General features: G+C 43.6%; 1 protein-coding gene across 1 annotated transcript in view; it reads right to left on the bottom strand.

The window, feature by feature from the left end:
• The window catches only part of fhdc2 (FH2 domain containing 2), a 12,895-nt gene extending 10,189 nt beyond the window's left edge, over window positions 1-2,706 (bottom strand). Inside the window, exons 1-2 of the mRNA XM_037977368.1 lie at window positions 2,518-2,706; window positions 2-289 (exon numbers count right to left, since the gene is read on the bottom strand). Of these exons, the coding sequence (XP_037833296.1) occupies window positions 2-177 (176 nt within the window). The 5' untranslated portion in view covers window positions 178-289; window positions 2,518-2,706. The remainder of the gene's footprint in view (window position 1; window positions 290-2,517) is intronic.
• Between the last annotated feature and the right edge of the window lie 276 nt (window positions 2,707-2,982).

Genomic DNA, 2,982 nt, shown 5'->3' with positions numbered 1-2,982 from the left:
GGGCGGGGGGGGAGGAGGAGGAGGAGGAGGCGGCGGGGGTGGCGGAGGGGCAACCAGGACATGACGCGGCTCCATGGCTGTCACTTCCACAGCGTTAGGGATTACGCCATTATCGGCAGGCGTGGTTCCATGAAAGGCACGAGGTTCCTTGACGGCCACAGTCAGGCTGATGTGCATAAAGGCCGTGGGGTTTGTTAGAGGGGCGGGGTGACGGCGGCTGAGCGGTGATCTGCTGCACTAACGTCTTTATCCACAGAGCTTCGTCTCGGTCAAAGGTCGATCAATAAGTCTGAGACACAAAACAACAAATAATGTCATCTCAGGCATTAACGCAAAGGTTTGCAACAGCATCCCAATCAGTGACTCACCTGACACCTTCACTGCTCAGGATATCACTTAATTCACTAAAGGTATAACATTCCTTGAAGGAATGCATATTGCCCGCAGCCTTTCATGCCATAGTTTTTAACTGAAACCATCTTGTGCTGAGACGGGACAGGGCTAAAACCATTTTGGTCAAACCTTGGAAATGACCTTATGTGCTATCTAATGCAGTATTGTATTAGCGCTCAGAGTATGTGTTGTTAATGACTCTCAGCTACTACCATCTCGATCTTTAGCTCAAGAGCTGTAAAACTGAGTGGGCTGTAACAGTTCTTCTGTTTGCTAATGTGGCAGCCATCTTGAATGTGTTTGACTCCAAAGGTTAATCAGTTGTAGATGTGCTCAGTGACTACTTTCTAATAGTGTCATTAAAATTCATCAACTGGGTCGTGAGATATTTTACAAACATGGCAGACAAACAAACACACACACACTCATGCAGACATGAGCCAAAACTATTTTGCCCTTTTGCCTTCAGCGGCGGAGGGTTAGAAATCTAACCAGCGGTTCAACATCCACCGGAAGATGAAGGAAACTTTTCAAGAAAAGTACAAGGTAGGCGAGATGAGTTCTTCACATATGTGGGTTGTTTGAACAGCTTGTCCCATCCTGTTCAGTTTCACCTCAATGCACACACACACACACACACACACACACACACACACACACACACACACACACACACCTCCAACCATACATTTTCTATTCTAATTACAAAATATGGAAAACACCAAAGGCATGGAGAGATGCAAAGTTAACCACAAAGCTGAGGAATGAATAGTCTGCATCTTCACAGAACTTTAAAAACTCCCTCCTCCTCATGTGGACGTCGCAGCATCTTAAAGGCTAACTTGTTGGTTATTGAACCAACAAGTTTGAATGCTGAGTCAGCATCCACACCATTGTTTTCCTGTTTAGAGTTTCTTGCATTTAGACCAACTACTTCAGCATACTTCCAGCTATTTGACCTATTCAAGTATCTAAATGTTCAGCTTGTTCAGGGTGTGATGGCTTTGACTTTTGGAATGTGTAACTTTTATACTTTTTGAATAATTTTGACTTTATTTACAGTTGTTTGTCTCATAGAAATGCACTGATATCTCTTCAGATCTTTGAAAAACATGGCGCTCTTTGAAATCTCACTCAGTGTACTTCCTTCATTTTAAGCTTTTAGCTACTGTTTTGGTTTTTGTTATTGTTCTGACGGATTTTGCTTTCTATCTTATTTTAGATTATAGCTACTTTTTTTCTAGTTTGGGCGTTCAGCTACAATTTTAGCATTCAGCTACTGTTTTGCTAAATGTAGCTTTCAGCTACTGTTTTGACTGGTTTGCAACACTGTTTTTCACTTTTGCTTTGTCTATTTTAACTTTTACTGACTGTTTTGCTAGTTTCAGGTCACAGCAACTGTTTTACTCGTTTTTAGCTGGTGTTCTGCTGGCTTCAGCTTTTAGCTTTTGCTTTGCTAATTTTAGCTGTTGTTCCGACCGTTCAGTTTCAGCTTCTTCACCAACAAACAGCCTCGTTCACGTTGTATTTCGCGGAGAAAACGTCCACTTCTCTGCGTTTTGGGCACGCCTTCAGTGCGAATCTCATCATTTCCTGGGATTTTGTTCCTACATTTTGCCCAAACACATCCTCTCACCCTCTCCTGCGTCGTTTGCACGAGTCATAAAAGAGTTGAGGAACTGCGGGCTCGGGATGCGCCTGGTGGCCGCGGGCTGTTCCGCGGAGATCCGCAGGAGCGCGCTGCTAAAGAAACTCCTCTGCGCTCTGATGTCAGACTCCATCAGCAGGACAGCAGATTCTTTTTATTTCCCAAAAGCTGATAAGAATATCATTTGATGAATCTTGTCGCTTAAGAACTCCACTGGGAGAGAGAAGGTTAAAGAGGCTATATTCTGCCAAACTAATAATACCACTAATTATAATGATTTCAGCTATTATTCGTAAGATACAAAAAACAACTTTTCCACCTTATTTCCTGTTGGTATTTGATGTAAGATAAGCAGTTTCCCGTCAGTTGATAAAGCTTAAGTTGTGAAACTGCTAAAAGCAGCTCTAGTTAAAGTTGAGAATAAATGTTTGACTCATTTTCGTTTTCTGATTCAGATCTAAATCAAACGGACTTACCTGTCGTTGACGGCCGCTGTTTTTTTTTCCCCACAGACATTAGCATAAAAAAACACAAATAAAAGCGCTGGACTTCATCTCCTCGCCTGTAAAAGTCTGCCTTCTTCCCGTCTCGGCAGGTTTGTTTTTATCCCAGGACCTTCGCTGTCTCTGTCTCTGTCCGCTGCGCTTTCTTGTCCTCCTCTCAACTTGCAGGGAAACTTCCACAAGCCCCTCACCGCCAACGCGCATGCGCGCACCTCCTCTCAGATACGCTGCGTCTTGTGTCCTCCCAGGAGCGATGTGGGGGTTTTCAGGTGGGGGGGTCCACACCGTCTCTGGTTAACTTTATTGAATTATTGTACTTCGTGAATGCCATAAGACTTTAAATATTATTATAAATCAACCCGCAAACGGCGGGCGATGATGTTTTTGTCTGTTTGTGCGTCTGCGTTCGTTTTTCTGTCCTGTTAGCAAAATATCTCC

The sequence above is a fragment of the Kryptolebias marmoratus genome, linkage group LG9 (assembly GCF_001649575.2).
Source record: "Kryptolebias marmoratus isolate JLee-2015 linkage group LG9, ASM164957v2, whole genome shotgun sequence".
Lineage (NCBI taxonomy): Eukaryota > Metazoa > Chordata > Actinopteri > Cyprinodontiformes > Rivulidae > Kryptolebias > Kryptolebias marmoratus.
The sequence above is the reverse complement of the archived record's forward strand: the minus strand, read 5'-3'. Positions and strand labels throughout refer to the sequence as shown.